Source organism: Meles meles, chromosome 9 (genome assembly GCF_922984935.1).
Source record: "Meles meles chromosome 9, mMelMel3.1 paternal haplotype, whole genome shotgun sequence".
Classification (NCBI taxonomy): Eukaryota; Metazoa; Chordata; class Mammalia; order Carnivora; family Mustelidae; genus Meles; species Meles meles.
This window is the reverse complement of record NC_060074.1, coordinates 9,142,407-9,161,181: the sequence shown is the minus strand read 5'-3', so window position 1 is coordinate 9,161,181 and position 18,775 is coordinate 9,142,407. Positions and strand designations below refer to the sequence as shown.

Sequence of the window (18,775 nt, the reverse complement as noted above, 5' to 3'; positions counted from 1 at the left end):
TAATATATTCTTCTGATTATATAATTTCTTTGGTGTTGGTTGTGATCTCTCCTCTTTCATTCATGATTTTATTAATTTGGGTTCTTCCTCTTCTCTTTTTAATAAGTCTGGCCAGGGGTTCAATCTTACATTCTTTCAGAGAACCAGCTCCTAGTTTCATTGATCTGTTCTACTGTTCTTTTGGTTTCTATTTCATTGATTTCTGCTCTGCTCTTTATTTAATTTCTCTTCTCCTGCTGGGTTTAGGCTTTTTTTGCTGTTCTTTCTTCTGCTCCTTTAGGTGTAGGGTCAGGTTGTGGACTTGAGACCTTTCCTGTTTCTTGAGAAAGGCTTAACCACCTTTGCTGCATCCCAAAGGTTTTGAACAGTTGTGTTTTCATTTTCATTTGTTGCCATGAATTTTTTAAATTCTTCTTTAATTTCCTGGTTGACCCATTCATTCTTTAGTAGGATACTCTTGAGCCTCCATGAATTTGAGTTCTTTCCAACTTTCCTCTTGTGGTTGAGTTCTAGTTTCAAAGCATTGTGGTCCAAAAACATGCAGAGAATGATCCCAGTCTTTTGGTACCAGTTGAGACCTGATTTGTGACCCAGGATGTGATCTATTCTGGAGAATATTCCAAGTGCACTGGAGAAGAATGTGTATTCTCTTGCTTTGGGATGGTGTGTTCTGAATATTGGACATCTGTGGACATCTGTGATGTCCATCTTGTCCAGTGTGTCATTTAAAGCCTTTATTTCCTTGCTGATCTTTTGCTTAGATGCTCTGTCCATTTCAATGAGGAGGGTGTTAAAGTCCCCTACTATTTTTTCCCCCTACTATTTTTGTATAACTGTTGATGTGTTTCTTTGATTTTGTTATTACTATTTTTTTAAAGATCTTATTTATTTGACAGTGAGAGATCAAAAGTAGGCAGAGCAGTAGGCAGAGAGAGAGGGGGAAGCAAGCTCCCCGCTGAGCAGAGAGCCTGATGCGGGGCTCAATCCCAGAACCCTGAGATCATGACCTGAGCCGAAGGCAGAGGCCTAACCCACTGAGCCACCCAGGTGCCCCTTGATTTTGTTATTTATTAATTTATATAATTGGCTGCTCCCATGTTAGGGGCATAGGTAAAAATTGTTAGATCTTCTTGTTGGAAAGAACCTTTAATTATGTATGATATAGTGCCTTCCTCATCTCTTATTATAGTCTTTGGTTTAAAATCTAATTTGTCTGATACAAGGATCGCCACCCAGTTTTCTTCTAATGTCCATTAAGATGGTAAATATTTTTCCATCACCTCACTTTAAGTCTGGAGGTGCCTTTGGGTCTAAAATGAGTCTCTTGCAGACAGTCTATTGGTAGGTCTTGATTTTTTTTTTCCATTTTATTTATTTTTTCAGCATAACAGTATTCATTGTTTTTGCACAACACCCAGTGCTCCATGCAAAACGTGCCCTCCCTATTACCCACCACCTGTTCCCCCAACCTCCCACCCCTGACTCTTCAAAACCCTCAGGTTGTTTTTCAGAGTCCATAGTCTAATGAAACAAGATGGGATTGGGAGGGAGACAAACCATAAATGACTCTTAATCTCACAAAACAAACTGGGGGTTGCTGGGGGGAGGTAGGGTTGGGAGAGGGGGAGGGGGTTATGGACATTGGGGAGGGTATGTGCTATCGTGAGTGCTGTGAAGTGTGTAAACCTGGCGATTCACAGACCTATACCCCTGGGGATAAAAATACATTATATGTTTATTAAAAAAAAATTTTTGGAAGGTCTTGATTTTTTATTGAATCTGATACCTGTGTCTTTTGATTGGGCATTTAACCATTTACATTAAGGGTAACTGTTGAAAGATAAGAATTTAGGGCCATTGTACTGCCTGTAAGGTGACTGTTACTGTATAAAATCTCTGTTCCTTTCTGATCTGTGTTATTTTTGTGGCTCTTTCTTTGCATAGAGGATCCCTTTCAATATTGCCTGTAGGGCTGGTTTTGTGTTCTCAAATTCTTCCAGTTTTTGTATTGGAAGTTTTTTTGTTTTTTTGTTTTTTAATTTCTCCTTCTATTTTCAGTGACAGCCTAGCTGGATATAGTACACTTGGCTGCATATTTTTCTCATTTAGTGCCTTGACTATATCATGCCAATCCATTCTGGCATGCCAGGTCTCTGTGGATGGATCTCCTGCCAATCTAATATTTCTACCATTGTAGGTTACAGATCTCCTGTCCTGAGCTGCTTTCAGGATTTTCTCTTTGTCTCTGAACCTTGTAAGTTTTACTACTAGATGATGGGGTGTTGACCTATTTTTTATTGATTTTGAGGGGGAATTTTCTGTGCTTCCTGGATTTTGATGCCTGTTTCCTTCCCCAAATTAGGAAAATTCTTTTTCCATTACAATTTGCTCCAGTATACCTTCTGCCCCTCTCTCTTTTTCTTCTTCTGGGATCCCAGTTATTATAATATTGTTTCATCTTATGGTATCATTTATCTCTCAAATTCTCACCTCGTGATCCAGTAGTTGTTTATCTCTCTTTTTCTCAGCTTCGTTATTCTCCATCATTTGGTCTTCTATATCACTAATTCTCTCTTCTGCCTCATTTATCCTTTCAGTTAGAGCCTCCATTTTTTGTTGTACTGCATTAATAGCCTTTTTTATTTTGACTTGGTTAGATTTTAGTTCTTTTATTTCTCGAGAAAGGGATTCTCTGGTATCTTCTATGCTTATATCAAGCCCAGCTAGTATCTTTATAATCATCATTCTGAACTCTAGTTCCAACATCTTATAATGTCCGTATTGATTAGGTCTCTGGCAGTTAGTACTGCCTCTTGTTTTTTGTTTTTTGTTTTTTGAGGTGAGTTTCCCCATTTTGTCCGGAAAAGAATAGATGATGAGAGAACAAAATGCTAAAAGGGTAACAACGACCCCCAGAAAAATATACGCTAAGCAAATCAGAAACCAAGGGTTAAAGAAAGGCAAAAAACAAAAAGATTGTGGGGGCGCCTGGGTGGCTCAGTTGGTTAAGCGTCTGCCTTCAGCTCAGGTCATGATCCCAGAGTCCTGGGATTGCGTCCCATATCAGGCCCCTTGTTCAGCAGGGAGCCTGCTTCTCCCTCTGCCTCTGCCTGCCACTCTGTCTGCCTGTGCTCACTCTCTCTGACAAATAAATAAATAAAATCTTAAAAAAAAAAAAAAAGAAAAGATGATAATCAGGCTGGTGAATAGAACAGAGCCACACACTACATTTTGGTCTTTAGAAGAAACTGCCTCCCAAAATTTTAAAGAAAAAAGTTTATATATATACCAAAATAAGGGTAAATATGATGAAGGGATGGAAATATGATTATAAAGATGAAAATTAAAGATTTTATAAAAGGAAGTGATAAGAAGTTGGTTGAAAAAAGAAAGAAAAAAATTAAAAAACAAAAAGGAGAGAATGTGATCATTCTCTCTGTGGAGACTAGGACAAAGCCATATACTGGATTTAGGATATATTTTGGTCTGTTGGAAGAAACTGTATCCCAAAATTTTAAAGAAAGAAAAACTTATACAAAAAAAATAAAGTTGAATACAAAAAAGGGATAGAATATAACTGTAAAAATTAAAATTAAAATGGATTTTAAAAAGGGAATTAAGATGTTGTTTGAAAAAAGAAGAAAAATTTAAAAAAATAGAAAAAAGAAAATTAAAAAAAAAAAACTAACTTTGAACAACTAAAGAATCATGGGGGAAAAGCCATGAATTCTATGTGCTATATTCCTCTAGCACTAGAGTTTTGTTTTTTTTTTAAGATTTTATTTATTTATTTGACAGAGGGAAATCACAAGTGGAGATCACAAGTACCTGCAGAGAAGCAGGTAGAGAGAGAGAGGAGGAAGCAGGCTCCCTGCTGAGCAGAGAGCCCGATGCGGGGCTCGATCCCAGGACTCTGGGATCATGACCTGAGCCGAAAACAGAGGCTTTAACCCACTGAGCCACCCAGGTGCCCCTAGCACTGGAGTTTTTGCAGTTCTCATTGATTGGTAAACTTAGTCTTGGCTGAATGTTCTTGCTGATCTGGGGGACGGGCCTGTTGCAGTGATTCTCACGTGTCTTTGCCTGATACGGAATTGTACCACCCTTGCCAGGGGCCAGGCTAAGCAATCTGCTGGGGTTTGCTCTCTGTACCTTTTGTCCCCTGAAAGCTTTCCATACAGCTTTGGAGGATGAGAATGAAAGTGGCAGCCTCCCAGTCTCCGGTCCCAGAGGAGCTGAGAACTCAGGGCCCCCCTCCTCAGGGAGCCTTCAGAGAAAAGCAATCACTCCTGTCTCCCTGGTTTCCGGCCCAACTCCATGCTCACCTGGCCTGTGACCGAGCACTTCTGTCTCTGGCACACAACCGCGTTTGGAGTTTCCAAACCTAGCAGATTCCTGTGGTGTGCTCCTGCACCACTCCTCCTGGGGAGGCAGGGAAGTCTCCCTGGACCTGCTGCTTGTTGGGTCCCTGCTCGAAGAATAGTGGCCCAGCTGTGCCACGGATTGTGGTTTAAGGCAGCCCTGAGCTGAGAGCCCACTCTGCAGCTCCATCTTTGCAGCCGGCTTCCCCGCTCTGATACTTGGGACCTCTGCCCCTGAGCTCTGCCCGGTCTTTCTGTGACCTGAGAGTCCTGAGACCACACTGTCCCAGGGAGGACTCCACCCCCTGCTTGGCTACTGGAGTGATGTCCCTCAGCGGAGCAGACTTCTAAAAGTTCATATTTTGTGCTCTGCTGCTCTTTCGCTTACTGGTAGCCGGCTGATGGAAGCTCCCTCCTCCCGTGTGTATCTTCTGAATTATTGCCTCAGATTCGCTTCTCCACACGTCCTACCTTCTAGAAGGTGGCTACTTTCCTGTTCATAGAATTGCTGCTATTCTTTTCTTCAATCTCCTGTTGAGTTTGTAGTAGTTCATAATGGTTTGGTAACTATCTAGCTAAATTCCTGGGACCAGATGAAATTTAAGTCTCCTACTCCTCTACCATTTCTCCTCCCCCCTCCTGTTTTCTTTTTTAAGATTTATTTGAGAGCGGAAGTGTGCACAGTGCACGTGTACACACACAGGAGAGAATCTCAAGTAGACTCCCTGCTGAGTGGGGATTCCCCCCCCCCATGGGGGACTCCACCTTGGGTTCTACTCCACGACCCTTGAGATCATGACCTGAGCCAAAATCAGTCACATGGTTAACCAGCGAGCCACCCAGGCACCCCTCTTTCTGTACTGTTGATAACTAAAGTATGCTATATGTTTTCTACCAGGTCATTAGCAGGTACTGAGTTTCATTTAATTTTTAAAACTTTATAGCTAAAAAATGCTAACCATTAGCATTGAGCTTTCCATGAGTCATAATCAGTCATTGTAGATTATAATAACAAATACAATAATGAAAACACTTGAAATATTGCAAGGATTCTCAAAGTATGACACAAAGTGAGCAAATGCTCTTGGAAAATGGCACCAATAGACTTGTTCAATGCCAGTTGCCACAAACGTTCAATTTGTAAAAAATTCAATTATCTCCAAAGTGCAGTGAAGCAAAAACAATAAAATGAGGCATACTTGTAATAGCAGCTAATATTTTGTGATAGCTTAACATGTTTGAGTTAATACTGTAAATGCTTTACACAAGTGAACATCCTTAATCTTTAAAAGCACCTATAAGATAAGTACCATCTTGTCCCCATTTTACTGATGAGGACAATAAGAGTTAATGAGAAACTTGTCTATTAACTTTTTTTAAAAGATTGTATTTATTTTCAAGAGAGAGTGTGCATGCATGCAAGGGACAGAGGGAAAGGGAAAGAGAGAATCTCAGTCATGCTCCGTGCCAAACATAGAGCCTGACACCGGGCTTGATCACATCACTCTGAAATTATGACCTGAGCCAAAATCAAGAGTTGGATGCTTAACCAACTGAGGCACCCAGGTTCCCCTACTTGTCTATTGGGTTTTTAATTGTGCAGGTTACTTGGGCTCCCTGTGCCTGAATTTCTTCATCTGTAAAATAGGGATAACAATTACCTGAAAGGATTTTGGGAGGAAAGAATGAGATAATTATAAAATGTTTAGTATCATGCCTGGACTATATTAAATGCTCAATAAACCTTGTAGAAAAAAGTCTGTAGTATATGCTACTCAACTGCATATTTTTTTTGTTGCACCTTTATGAAAAATTCTGATTACATGTTTCTAACATACTGTATATTCTCGATATTTATTTCGCTTAGAGTTTTGATACCCATTACTGGAAGTACCTCTGTGGCCATGTCAGGGAAAATATAAAGTGAAGAAAGACACTTTTATTTCATGTGAAAGTACATTAATTTCATTAACATGAATATTCAGAAGTTGCCCTTTGATTTGCCTGTTTTCTAGGTAGTTAGATTTCACGGTGGAGCTCTTCCTGCTTATGTTACATCTAGTATCCTTCTCGCTTATGGAGGACAGTTATATTCTCTTTTCTCAACAGGTAAGAATGTTTCTATTCCTCCTCCATCTCTCTCCATCCCTTTTCTCCAAAGTGCTTCATTACTACTTCTTTGTCCCTCATGTGGCTGAATTCATGACCCATCTCTGCAGTTTACAGGCATTTCAGATCCTCTGGTTTTAGGAGATCCCCAAGAAGATTCCTTACTTAGCTTTTCCATTTTACACTTTAGTGTCTGAAGTTTTTTCCCTTTATTCTGAGGATATCTTAAGAGGTAGAGTCTCCTTGATGGGGATCTTGTTCCCTATTCCATCCCTAGTACCTAATGTAGTGTAGTATAGCACATAGTAGGCATTCAGTGTAATGTTTGGGCTGTACCCACTACATCAGTTAGGTCCTGAATGGAATAACTGAGAGTTTATTTTAATGAAGAGACTATTTCAAAAGTATGGGTAGGGTTAAGAGAAACCAACAAGAAATGATTAAGTGCCAGGTTAGCAGTAGAGCCGTCTGATACTCCTCGTTTTCAGGGAAAGGGAGTGAGCAAGCCTAGAGGGCTGTAGCGGAGGGCAGCAGAACCATAGCTGTAGCCACTGTCAAGCTGTGGCTCCACAGGGGGAAAAGGCAGGGAAATACATATACGAACCTTATTTCCTCTTGTCAGTGCCTATCATTCATTGCACCTAAGTCAGCCTCCCAGAACTCAGAACAAAGTAAGGGTGGAGAATGAACCCAGAGATCCAGATTAGAATATACACTGCATTGGACAAAACCTTTCCTAGAGGAGAGCAATGAAAATACTTTCCCAGGAGCCTGCTCTATAAAGCCCTCACACATTGTTGGGCTTGGGTTGTAATGAAGGGAGACGAGACAGGAAAAGACAGTGGCTCAAAATACATAAAAATAGTCCAAAAATATCCCTACCATTTCCTCTTGCCAATCCTTCTGCAGCTACTGATTTCCTTTCGATGACTTGGAATTTCAAGTCTGCCTTTAGTATTCATTTTAACCTTCATATGCTGCTTTTGGGAATGTGAAATGGTATAGATGCTTTGGAAAGTAGGTTGGCTGTTACTCTGTGACTCAGGAACTGTACTCCTAGGTATATATCCAAGAAAAATGTGAACAGATACCCACACTAAACTCGAGCACACATGTTCACAGAAGCACTATTCATAATATCCAAAAAGCCGGAACAACCCAAGTACCCATCAGCTGATAAACACGGAACTAAATGTGCTGACACCTGCTACCGCGTGGATGAATCTTGGAAACACGCCAAATGAAAGGCGCCAGTCACAAAGGACTGTACACTGTATTATTTTGTTTATAGAAAATGTTAAGAATAAGCCTATCTGTAGAAACAAAGTAAATTAGTTGTTCCCTGGGAGCAGGGAGACATTGCAGGTGACAGTTAAGGAGAACAAGTTTGTTTTGGGAGTAATGAAAATGTTCTGAGACTGATTGTGATGAGGGCATGACTGTGAATATACTTAAAACCACGAAATGTGTGTACTTGGCATGAATTGTGTGGTATGAGAATTACATCTCAGTGAAGTTGTTTTTTAAAAAAATCACGTTTGGAGCTTTGTGAAAATGCAAATGGTGAAACCCCGGCTTTGGCTTCCTGAAGTTGTTTCAGGAGTGATTGTGTACTCTTACATATGATCTATTGAGTTACAGTAATTTCTAATCTGTGAAGAGAGTCTTTATGATAATTGTGACCCTTGCTTTCTCTGACATGAAATATGTTGCTCTTACAATGCAGTCAGTGTATGATATGACTCATAGTTACTTTGAATTCTTCACTACACATAATTTTTTTTTAATCATCAGGTCATTGCTTAGAATATGCTACTATGTTGGATAAAGAAGCCAAGCCATACAAAGTTGATCCTTTTGTAATTATGATTAAGTTTCTGTTGGGGTAAGTTTTATTATCTGTGATAATGATTTTAATTATTTTATATATATGAAACATGTTTCATATATACAATAGGGGCATATATATGTAGGGGCATATTATGCCCCATAATGATATATAAATACTCGTACAAATATGGCAATTGTCTTATTTTATTAAATGGGACTTTCAGGCAGAGTCCTAATAGGTATAGCAACATTTACTTTGATATTATAACCATTTCAAAAGTAATTATAGAAATTATATATATATGTATCAGTTATAGAAACTTGATCTGTAAATATACCAAACTTCTTAAATTTGCAAAGGGATACATATGGTCCATAATTTTTGAGTATCCCAAATTCATGAACACAAACCATTATAGGATATTTATGAAACAGTGCTTTAGATCACTTTTTCTTCCCATACAAAGTGTATTTTGGATCTCTACCACACTTAGCATTCCATTTTTAATTTATTCTTATTTTGTGTGCTCGCTTCGGCAGCACATATATTAATTTATTCTTATTTTGTGGTTTTTGCTTAGAACCGGTATACATTAGATCTCTTTTCGTTAGTTACTACAATTAGCTGTTAGTTTTCTAACTTAAAAAAAAGACAACTTATTTATTCAAGGAATAGCATTGATACTCAGGGCTCAGATCCTTGAAGAGCAGTAGACTCACTTGGAAGATAAATAACTTTTTCTCTACAAGGAATTGAAATTGGTTTTTCAGTATAAGTACACATTGAGTATCATGAAACTTAGGGGACTTTAATGAATGGCCAGATACCTCAGGTATTAAATATTTGAATGTCAGTTGTTGATTTTTTTCTTTTATTGTATGTTTTCTTTTATCCACAGATACAAATGGTTTAAGGAGTTATGGGATGTGTTAATGTTACCAGAATTAGATGCCATCGTTTTAACTAGTCAGAGTATGTGTTTCCCCCTTGTATCCTTGATTCTCTTTCTGTTTGGAACATGTACTGCCTACTGGGGTGGACTACTTTCTTCTACATCTGTGAGACTCCTTTCTTCATTGTGGCTAGCATTGAAAAGGTAAAGAATGACTGAAAGCTTTCTTATTGCTCTTAGGGAAAAAAGTGTATTTTGATAGGGAACCTCAAAATTAGTTGGCTTTAACTAAACTCTAATTTCTAAGGGAAAGAAACCTTAGAAAGGAAAGAAGTTAACTTCTTCTAGAAAAACTAGAAAAACATGGGTTAGTGTTCAAAGTTATATCTTTGTTAAAGATAATCATTCAGGCTGGCTCAGCCAGAGGAGCATGCAAGTCTTGATCTAGGGGTCATGTGAGCCCTACGTTGGTATAGAGATTACTGAATTAAATAAAAACTTTTATTTTAAAAAGAGATAATCATTTATTGCATGTTAAGTGCTGTTTGAGCTAATGCCAAGAGTTACTCAAAAACATTTGACAGAGGGATGTCTTACTGGCTCAGTCAGTAGAGCATGTGACTTTTGAACTCAGGGTCATGAATTTGAGCCCAGCATTGGGAGTAGACATTACTTTAAAAAGTGACAGATTACAGAATTATTTTTAATTTTTATGATTGTAAATCTTTTGAAGGAAGAAATATTTCTTGGCAATGCTTTTATATGTTGACTTCCAGTCAAACCTGAGAGCAAGAGAATTCCACTCAAGATACTTAAGATCGGATTAGATGAAATGCAAAAAAAATTCCAATAACATTGCCTAGAGTTGTATTTTGGATCCAAAGACAAAGTTTGAAGCTACTGGTAGGCTTTTCTATAAACCACTGACCTTATTTCTCTTGCCTCTGCTCCTCACCGGACATGTTATGTGATTTACTGTCACAGAGGGGATTATGGTGTGATGCTTCTTCCTTCACCCTTCTGACGTGCTTCTGACACTAATAGCATCGTAAGTCTGAGTGATCTCGAGACTTCAAGAAATAGAAAACTGTTTTCCCTCCTATCAGGATAGGAAATATATATGACACAGGGCCTATAATTAATGATTATTTTTAGCAGCATTTTTTCTAACTTAGTACAAATATCAGCCATAGTGTATCTGAATCAGAGAGGAGCTGTCGCAGTGTAGTACAGAATATACGAATATATGTCATCCCTTGCCTTTATGAAAAAATATTTTGCTGCTTACCTTATGATACTTGCCTATTAATAAGCAGGAGAGCCTGGCAGAGTACTGTATTGTTTTAATTCTAAATATGACTGTATAAACAACTGTTAACATTCTTTTAATAGCTTTATTCTTGTTTGTTTCCAGGCCCTCTGAACTTCCTAAGGATATCAAAATACTATCAGCAGATTTGCCCTTTTTGACAATCGTTTTGATCATAGTAGGTTGGACAACTTGTGGAGCTTTTGCCATACTGCTTACGTATCTTTATTACGTGTTTAAGGTATGTCCCATCACTGAAGTCAGAGTAACTAGGGTTTGTGACAGGTAGACACAGAATTTCCTGTAGGTGTTAACAAAAATTTTAACTATAGCTGTAGTAACCTGTTATTTAAGTTTTAAGTGTAGAAGGTTTTTTTAAGCATCTTAGTTATTTAAAATATATGGTTAACTACAGAGCTGAAATTATTAATCTGAGTTCAGTTAGTAAAAACAAGGGGAGAAATATAATCTGTTTCTCATTGCTTCTTGCTCTTGCAAGTAGTATCAACTTCTTAAAAAGCATTTTACTAAAGCAGTTTTTATTCATACCTTCTTTTGAACAAGGGTAATAGACAAAAGGTTATGTCACTGGGATCAGGCTATCAATTGTGCTAACATAACGTAGAATGTTACAGATGTTGCTGGAGAATCAGAAGACAAAAATAATTAGCCTAATGATTTTACTGAGGAAGTGAAAAACTTCCAAGAAGGCTGATAGCAGGAAAATCTAGGTTATACAACTACATACTCTCCACATTAAACTTGGGTAGAGAGAGTTGATACCAGAACACATAATCATTTTCTTTTTTAAACAATGGTTTATTTACATCTGCTTTTAACGCTAATATATGCACATTATATATTCTGTTTTCCAAAGGAATTTATGTCCATCAGAAAAATTTATTTACTACTTTGATTTATAAATATATTTTTAGCTTTTTAAATTGGATATCTCAAATAATTGACCCAATGAGCAAAACTGTCAAATACTTAGCCGTAAGCACACCTAACAAATTAAACCTAAAGATTTTCTGAGGTTCTTATAAGCATTTCACCATATATAATTGAGTTCAGATTTTTAAAATTTGAGAATAGATAAGACATCTTAAATTCTTTATACTATACTGAAGATAATCAAATATTTTACTCACAGGTTGCTAAGTTATTGGAGCAAAGCATATTTAAACATAGGTTCTCAGAATATAGAAGGTATAATAATATTTTTTTTATTATTTTTTGTTTTATTATTTTGTTTTTTAATCCTTAATAGCAAGTTTGTGTAGTTGTTATTTACCTTTTCTGAAAAAATATTTGTTTGTTTGTTTGTTTTTTAAGATTTTATTTATTTGACAGACAGAGATCATGAGCAGGCAGAGAGACAGGCAGAGAGAGAGAAGAGGAAGCAGGCTCCCCACTGAGCAGAGAGCCCGATGCGGGGCTCCATTCCAGGACCTTGGGATCATGACCTGAGCTAAAGGCAGAGGCTTTAACCCACTGAGCCAACCCAGGCTCCCTGAAAGAATATTTGTAAAAGTTTAAATTATTTTTAGTTAGATTTCTTTAAATTTCAGATTACAGTGTTTCTCAGTTGTAATAAAAATGGTTGTTTTTTTGTTTCAAAGTAAAAGTGAAATTAACAGTTTTTTCTTTTTTCCTAGATTGTTCATCTGCAAGCCAGCCTAACAATGTACAAAAATAGCCAGACTGTGGTAAGTTTTATTTTCAAAACTCTACATCACTTTAATATAAAAGAACATGGGGAAATAAAGTTTTCTTTAAGTTAGGATTTTACAGTGTCTAAAAAAGGTCATGAATTTAAGTAACTTTAAAAAAATTGAACCTATTTAAAATTTTTTTTTTTTTTTTTTTAAGATTTTATTTATTTATTTGACAGAGAGAGATCACAAGTAGGCGGAGAGGCAGGCAGAGAGAGTGAGAGGGAAGCAGGCTCCCCGCCGAGCAGAGAGCCCGATGTGGGACTTGATCCCAGGACCCCGAGATCATGACCCGAGCCGAAGGCAGCGGCCCAAACCACTGAGCCACCCAGGCGCCCCAAAATTGAACCTATTTAGATTGTCTAATTTTAATTTTGTTGTTGTTGTTAAGGAGAGTGCGCATGTGGGGGGAGGGGCAGGGAGTGGTAACAGGGAGGAGCAGAGGGAGAGGGAGAGAGAATCTCAGGCCTCAAGGTCCCAACACCCCCGATGCAGAGCTTGATTTCACAACCCTAAAATCATGACTAGAGCCAAGTAAAGAGTCCAGTGCTTAACCAGCTGAGCCACCCAGGTGCCCCTGTCTAATTTTAATTTGATCTTTATCAGTATTTCTGTCATTTTTAGTGTTACAAATTATCTCTTAAATTTTAAGTAATTACTTAGAGGATATAGTCTCAGCAATGGAAAAGCAAGTCAAGGGATGAAAATTTTATAACTAATAACTGCTTTAAATTACATCGAGCAAGGTAATTTCAATATTTTATTTCAGTTTGGTTAGAAAGATGTGGTTATTTAGCTATTAAATAATTGAGTAGGATTCTGAGTAAAATAATAAACTTAATTTTAATATCTTAGTAATTTTACTTATTGCTTTATAGAATCCCAAATACTCTAGAAGAAGTGAAAAAAAATCAAATCACCATAAAGACTCCACAGTACACCATCTTCGTTTATCTGCCAATGAGGCCGAAGATAGTCTTCGCATGCACAGTACTGTGATTAACTTATTAACATGGATTGTATTACTCAGCATGCCATCTTTAATTTACTGGTTAAAGAATCTCAGGTGTGTTTTATTTATATAATTCTAATTTGTGTGCTTCAAACAATAATTCTCCTGAAATTTATTTTGAATATATTCACATTTTTCCCTTACTGTGAGAATATAAACTTCCTCAAAATCTGACTAAAAGAGGGAAATGTATTTTATTTATTTTACCTTTAATCTTCTGTGAGTCTAGATATTATGTGAAAATGTGCTTTTTGTTTTGTTCACTTAAAGTACTCATAATGCTTAGTGCTTAGGGATTTTTCAATTTATGATCAATTTTATGTTTTCTTAAATTTGGAAGGAAGAAAATGCTTACATTTAAAAAGATTAGAAATAATGAAAAAAAAGGCGTAGTTTTCTATTTGAGTATCAAACATTGAACTAAAATAAATGACCAGCTATTTTACTACTGAAAACCATTTTTGCCTTATCACGTGATAATTGTTCTAGGTTAAATCAGAGTGTGAAAATGCCCTCTAAGATTATTTCTAGAATATTTAGTTACTGGTAAATATTTTTTAAAAAGGCTTCCTCATCCAAGTGATAACTGATCCCCTACTCAATACGCTTTTCAGAAATAATATAAACATTTCAAATTATCTAAATACTGGAAATATTTTTTTCAAAAGCCAAGTAAGTTTGATAAATTAGATCAACAGACTACGAGATGTTAATATCCTTCCTTTGTCCCTCATTTTAGTCAAGATCAGATTTTTCACAAGTTAGGGGAGAAATTACTTGAGGAGCATGAATTTATGATTCTGAAAATCTATAGATGCCTCACTATCCATAAAGGCTAGAGATGAGAATTTGTGGATTTTTAAAACTAGGGACAGTTGCTTTATGTAAGCCTTCATTTTTTTTCATTGTTTTTTTGTTTTGTTTTGTTTTTACTAGAGCAGACTTAATGTATTTTAAATAATTTGTTTTATAAAAACATTTCTACATGAGGTTTCAGGCATATACCTGTGATTAAAAGGAAGTGCTTCCATATTGGATATTTTCATTTCCTTTAGTAGTTTCTGAACATAGTTCTCCATATAAAACTTCAGGTATAAAGATGATCTGTAGCAATGTTATTTGCCAAAGATTTCATGAGCTATTTAGAGCTCTCCTATCTATGCAATGTTTCGAAATTAATTTGATTCTGATATTTAAAATGATTAGGTGTGCTTTGTTGATTTATGAGGGTTTTTTCTCTTTGGTATAGGTATTACTTTAAACTTAATCCTGATCCATGTAAACCTTTGGCATTTATCCTTATTCCAACTATGGCAGTTCTTGGAAATACTCACACTGTTTCAATAAGATCCAGGTATAATAGTTTAATCTTTGTTTTTCTCACATTTTTTCCTAGTCTTAATCGCTCTTCTTTTATGTCTGAAATGTGTTCTTTATATCTCAATATTTTGACTGTGTCCAAATATTTGACTAAATATTATGTCTAAATATTTTGAGATATATTCCTAAAGCTAAAGCTGTAATCATATAGTAATTATGGTTTGTGTGCAGGTATAATTTATATGGAAGTATATTTTATTTGTTTTCTTAATTGTGGGTTTTACTTGTTGGGATAGAATACTTTTTTATTTTAATTTAGCTCTTTCAAGATATGATGATTAATAAAATTTGTCTCCAGAAAGTACAGGAGTGAAGTGAATAGGATTATAGATGAAGTAAGATTGGCCATGACTTGATACTTTTTGAAGTAGGGTCATGGGTACATGAAGTTCATTATACTGTTAGTTCACTTACATGTATGTTTAAAGTTCTCTTTAATATTTGACTTTTCGTTGACTGGTTTGGTTGTTTGCTCTAGGAACCTGTTTTCAGTTGATTTTGGCAGATGTTTGCAGATTTTCTAAAATGAAGCAAACCTGGGGTTTAAATCTTGGCTCTGCCATTTAATATCTCTATGTCCTTAGATTTTTTAACCCCTCTTATCCTCAGTTTCTCTAATTTTTGAGTAAAAAGGTAATAGTCTTTTCTGATAGCATTTTTCTTTTAGAAAGGTTTAGTGTCTTGTTTTAATATTATTCGTGTTAGGAATTAAGGGTTCCTTTTTTATTTGGTTAAGATTTGTTTTGTTTTGTTTTGTTTGTTTTTTTTGCTATTACAAGTAAGGTTAAAATAGTTCTGTAGCTATGTCCTAGTAAATACTGATTATTTTTAAAAGGATTAATCTTTAGAGGTAGAATTGCTGAATAAAAGTCCAACTAACATTTTTCTGTTGTCAAAATTTAAAAGACTAAACAAAGCTGATTATTTACTTATAGAAATATTGTTCTCTATCTAAAATGTGGCTTGTATTGATCTTTTTAAACATTGTGGACCGTTAAATTCATTATATGAAACATTACTTCTAACATTACTTAGAATACCTTCTCAAAACTGTAAAAAATCAACATATTCTGGTTTTGCCTACAATGTAGTTTACATAATGTATATTTTTCTGTTTCTTTACAGTAAATTGTTGAAGACTACTTCACAGTTTCCACTTCCTCTGGCTGTTGGTATAATTGCTTTTGGGTCAGCACATTTATACAGGGTTCCATGCTTCGTTTTCATTCCTCTTTTACTCCATGCATTATGCAACTTTATATAAGACTGAATTTAAGGAATGATAAAAATAATTTATACCTTTAGGGACAGTAAGAAGAGGTAGTGCACAGATTCATCAGTGTGGACAGCAAGATCCTTTGGAGAAGACCAGTCTATTTTTACAATATTGAAAATAGGAAATTAGTTTTATAATGCTTGAGAAAAGTTGAAGCATGGTTTTGTTTTGTGGTATGGCATCCACGTACTAGTCATTTTTTAAAAAATGAGTAAAAGGGTCTGGTGGCCACTGTTTTTGGGGATTTCTGCATATCAGCTATTCTGCTTGATTGGCCATACTGGGGATCTTCTAAATACTCAGTAAATGTAGCATTGCTTGTAACCTCAACTCAAGCATTCTCCTCATTTCATCAAACTTTTTCTGAAAAGTTGGTTACTTTGTATTTGCTACAGCATGCATATTGAGAAATCAGTCTTAAAAGATGAAAAAGGAAAAGATCAATGAAATTCACAACTCCTTGGTTTCTCAAAAATGAAATAACCTCAGAGAGTCTTTGGTCAGTTTTTGGCAGCCACAGTGAACAAGGCAGATCTTTTGTTTTCTTACATCTGTGAAAATACAACTTTTAATTTTAAGGAGACATGTTTTCTTGGTAACCAATGCAAGATTGGTGAACATAATTTAAACTCAAAACAATGAAATTTTCTCACTACTCTTCAAATACAGATGTCATTTTGTATTCTGGGTGAATATCAGGAGACCATTAAAGAAATCTTTTGTTAAATTTAAAGAAAATTGTCCCAGATATTTACTTAATGGTGTTGGAGCAGTACAGTTGTTCAGAATATACCATTTTATTTAATTCATTGACCGCATGGTTGCCAAAAGTGCCTCAGATCGTGATGTATTTTTAAAATAACTAAATTCCAGTGGTCAGAAAAAACTCTAGGTTGGCACAATTTCTGTCGTCTGTAGGAAAAAAAAGTCAGCATGATCAAGTGGTGGACCACATTTGTAAAATGTGGAATGGAATAACCAACTGTTACCCATTAATAGCATAAGTATAAACAGTATACCTAAATAAGTGGGAGGTTTTAGCCACTAGTTTTAACAATGGCATCTTAAGTTGCCAAGGTGATTACCTTGGTTTGACAGAAAAGAGAGTAATATTTCTATTTCATTTCAGACTTCGGCTCACTTTTAGCTGCAGAAGAGTAGGTAATAGAGCTAGGTATCTGCCTTAAGATAGAATGAACTCAGGCTGAGGTATACTTGGCTCATCCTTTAAATGTATATGCTCTACGTACCCAAAACCATGGAAGTAAAGCCCGTAAATCCCAGTAATACTTGTGAACTTTTGTCCTTGTTAGTACCCAGGAATGTGCTAGGGTACCAGATTCAGTTTTTCAGCAATTGCATCTGGATTCCATTACAACCTGTCAGCTGTTACTGCTTGTGGAGGGCTACCCCCACTTCACTGCCTGTAGAGGGTTACCTCACTTTACTTCCCAGTTACTCCTCAGGTCCTTGCTCTTGTGGCAAGTTGAAAAGGATCTCCGTGTTATCTGTGAGGGTTATCAGTTGAATTCCATGGTTGTCTCTCTCAACCTCATGCCTGTTGTTCAGTATTTATATTTACACTTATGGAGATCATTAAAAGGAAGTGATAACCTCAGAGTGGGCATGGCTGACATTTCAGGCTCTTGTTTGTTTGAGTGAGGAAGCACAAGGATAAAATACAAAGTGCTTATTTGTTTGGTGTATGAAAGGAAAGAGAGTTTATTATACACTTGTCCCATGGCATACCACGTGTGTATTTAAATGACGTATCTGCTTACTTTTACCTATTCATATATTCATAACTAAGTTTTAGATACATTGTATCTTTGTTATTTTCACTGATATCATTATATTTTTAAATTACAGGTTAAATGTGTTGTTTAACTCTTTCTGAACTTGTGTTTATATTCAGAAAGAACTTTAGAAAATTCATTAATTTCTATTTTCTATTGGCAACCGCAGTCATTGTGGTTTTTTAAAATTAACATATAATGTATTATTTGTTTCAGGGGTACGGGTCTGTGATTCATCACTCTTACATGATTCACAGTGTTCACCATAGCACATACTCTCCTCACTGCCCATCACCCAGCCACCCCATCCCTCCCAACCCCCCGCCCCCCAGCAACCCTGTTTGTTTCCTGAGATTAAGAGTCTCTTACGGTTTGTCTCCCTCTCTGGTTTCATCTTGTTTAATTTTTCCCTCTCTTCCCCTATGATCCTGTCTTGTTTCTCAAATTCCTCATATCAGAGAGATCATATGATAATTGTCTTTCTCTGATTGACTTTTTTCTTTTAGCATAATACCCTCCAGTTCCATCCATGGCATTACACATGGCAAAAACAGTCGTTGTGTTTATATGATTTAAAATCTCCTTGTTCAGTCAGTACTGCTCATGAATAAAATGTAACAAGCTTAAATTTCTAATTTGTGAGGAGATTAGCTTTTTAAAGCAGTAGACTAGGCGCACTAATTCTCACTAAACAATTTTGATACGAGTGTAGTTATCAAGTCCTAAAGTCTTATTTGTTCCAACAGAATATTTCATTTTAGGGCTATAAAAAAGATTCAGATGAAACATTTAATAAACAACAGTAGGTTGGGTCTTTAGCCATCATATATATATATGCACACAGACACACAGACACACACTCACACATACACATTTTGACAGGGTGTTTATCAAATCCTGATGCTCTTGAAGCCCAAATAACTACCAGATATAAGAAGGTAGTCTCTGTCTGAAGATCAGGGAAATTGATGTTTCTGTCACTTGGAGAAAAAAATAGTCTTTCTGTCTTTAAATTATACATTGTTTCTACCATGCTTGCAACCTGTATTATTAGCTGGCAAAACAGTACAGCTTTATTAGAAATGTTACTAAAA

The 18,775-nt window shown here is 36.2% G+C and overlaps 1 protein-coding gene across 3 annotated transcripts in view; it reads left to right on the top strand.

Moving 5' to 3' along the window:
- PGAP1 (post-GPI attachment to proteins inositol deacylase 1) overlaps positions 1-16,071 on the top strand; it is a 75,056-nt gene extending 58,985 nt beyond the window's left edge. For all 3 annotated transcript variants that reach the window (XM_046019589.1, XM_046019590.1, XM_046019591.1), the window contains 8 exons: positions 6,377-6,470; positions 8,265-8,355; positions 9,200-9,397; positions 10,608-10,743; positions 12,161-12,211; positions 13,096-13,283; positions 14,479-14,583; positions 15,735-16,071. In XM_046019589.1, the coding sequence (XP_045875545.1) occupies positions 6,377-6,470; positions 8,265-8,355; positions 9,200-9,397; positions 10,608-10,743; positions 12,161-12,211; positions 13,096-13,283; positions 14,479-14,583; positions 15,735-15,873 (1,002 nt within the window). In that variant the 3' untranslated portion in view covers positions 15,874-16,071. The remainder of the gene's footprint in view (positions 1-6,376; positions 6,471-8,264; positions 8,356-9,199; positions 9,398-10,607; positions 10,744-12,160; positions 12,212-13,095; positions 13,284-14,478; positions 14,584-15,734) is intronic.
- The last annotated feature ends 2,704 nt before the right edge of the window (positions 16,072-18,775 follow it).